The sequence below is a fragment of the Taudactylus pleione genome, unplaced genomic scaffold (genome assembly GCF_031769625.1).
Source record: "Taudactylus pleione unplaced genomic scaffold, aTauple2 ptg000541l, whole genome shotgun sequence".
NCBI lineage: Eukaryota > Metazoa > Chordata > Amphibia > Anura > Myobatrachidae > Taudactylus > Taudactylus pleione.
The window spans coordinates 2,206,805-2,208,840 of NW_028284943.1; the positions used below are offsets into that span (position 1 = coordinate 2,206,805).

General features: G+C 38.0%; 1 protein-coding gene across 1 annotated transcript; it reads left to right on the forward strand.

The window, feature by feature from the left end:
• The first annotated feature begins 564 nt into the window (after positions 1-564).
• Positions 565-1,200, forward strand: LOC148500877 (oligodendrocyte transcription factor 3-like). The gene has a single exon (XM_088451252.1). It carries the CDS (start codon positions 565-567, stop codon positions 1,198-1,200), a length of 636 nt encoding a protein of 211 aa, XP_088307378.1.
• The last annotated feature ends 836 nt before the right edge of the window (positions 1,201-2,036 follow it).

The window sequence follows — 2,036 nt, forward strand, 5'->3', positions numbered from 1 at the left end:
CAGATGTCTGTTGTTCCTCTTATTTAAATATGAGCATTTTCTGCTGATCGCGAGGTATACTCCTAATAAACTCAGCAACTTCAACTGCTGATATACTAAAATATATTGAAAGCAAAAAAAGCTTTCTGGTCCTCCAAATATTTAATAAAAACAATTCACTTAAATGAATGCAAAAGTATAGAGTGACTCGATTTTGTGCATGCACACATTCCACTACATATATCTAGCCTGCAGAGATATAAAACATATTGTATGGGAGACTGAAAAGGAATGTTAGGGAATAGGTTAATATATAAAAACCCAGCTAAATGTTAACTGCTGCAGCTATAGCCGAATTGTGATTGGGTTACACCTCTAACCAAGTTCTGTGAGCTTTCTTTGTACCCATTGTGAGGCATAGTGTATAAATAACATAAGCACTGCAGGACCCCAGTATAACCAGACGGATAGTGACTGAGGGTCTCTTCTAAAGAACAAGCAGTCCTTACAAAATATTTGCAATTCAAATCACATCTGATTTAACTCACTTCAACCCACTGACCACAACATTTATCGCTGCAGATAATGGATTCAGACTGTCAGTCCGGCAGATCCTCCTCACCAGAGTTGGAGAGAACAGACAGCCCCAACTTCATGGCTGGGCAAATGTTCCAGAAACTGTATGTGGGACAAAGACTGTCAACTCGGGGAAAGGTGAGATCCAGCAGGAGAGAGAATCAGGAGAACCTACATGACCTGCGTCTCAAGGTGAACAGTCGTGAACGACAAAGAATGCATGACCTTAACCAAGCTATGGATGGTCTACGGGAAGTCATGCCATACTCACATGGACCCTCTGTACGTAAACTCTCCAAGATTTCAACCCTGCTGCTTGCTCGTAACTATATCGTTATGTTATCCAATTCTCTGGAGGAGATGAAGAAGTTGGTGAGTGATGTATATGGTGGCCACCGTCTGCCTGCCTGCACAAGTTCTTTGCACCTCCAGCATATTACACCTCTACCACCAGTTATACACCCAATGCCACGCTCAGATGCCAACACTTACACGGGACTGATGACCCCAGAAGTCCACCGCACTCGTGTAGCTGCTTCTCTCCATGTTTCAGAACTACTTTGTCGCTGTGCCATGTGCCAGCCCTTCTCCCATCAAATTTCAAAGACTGTATCCAGCTTGCCAGCCTCAAGACCTGGTAAATGACAACAGTATGTTGCTATACAGTACTTGTCTGCCAAGTACTCCTCCTAAACTCTGATCTGCTCTAGCAAGAAGCTGCTTAAAACTGATATGGAACAAAGAGTATTTCGTGTATATATGCTAAAGACAATCAAAAAAAAAAAATATTTTTGTTTTCTTCTTGTCTAATACATGTTTTCAGAAATGTTTAAGCAATGTGATACTTTGTAACAATAATGACTGCTCTGTAGCACAATGTAAATATCTATTACAGAAGTATTGATGCCTTTATATATTTTATTAAACAATTTTGTCATATTTCTAAATAAAATTGAGAAACAAATACAAAAGTCTCTACTCTAGCTACTGAATTTAAACATACCTGTTAATTATTTTCATTTAACAATTGCTATATTGTGTTTATAGCCACAACAATGTATAACAGAAATATTTCCAAACTACAGTACAGTATTCTTGCTTGAAAATACCATATACATTGTTTGTATATTGCTAAAGAATAGTAATGTTATAAAATATTGTTTTAATTAAAAACAGATGATTGGAACAAACTTCCAAAAGATGTAGTAAATGTATATGTGCTCTTGTGAGAATAAAATATTAATAATTGAGATGAGCAGTATACAAAATTGATCTACAATATGTCATCATTTTATACTTGTACTGGAGTTTGTAATAGGGATATAAAAATGTTCACAAGGGATGGACATCGGAAGCCGATGGTTAGCAACCATCGATGTCCCTGATTCGATGGAAGTACTTTTTCCATCGAATTGCAGGTATTCGATTATTGCCAGCCATCAGATGCAGCTTTCCGATGCCCATCTAATGGCTGGTTGCTT

Bases quoted from the DNA above. Each gene is read 5' to 3' on its own strand.
- LOC148500877 (XM_088451252.1), top strand. From the start codon at position 565: ATGGATTCAGACTGTCAGTCCGGCAGATCCTCCTCACCAGAGTTGGAG.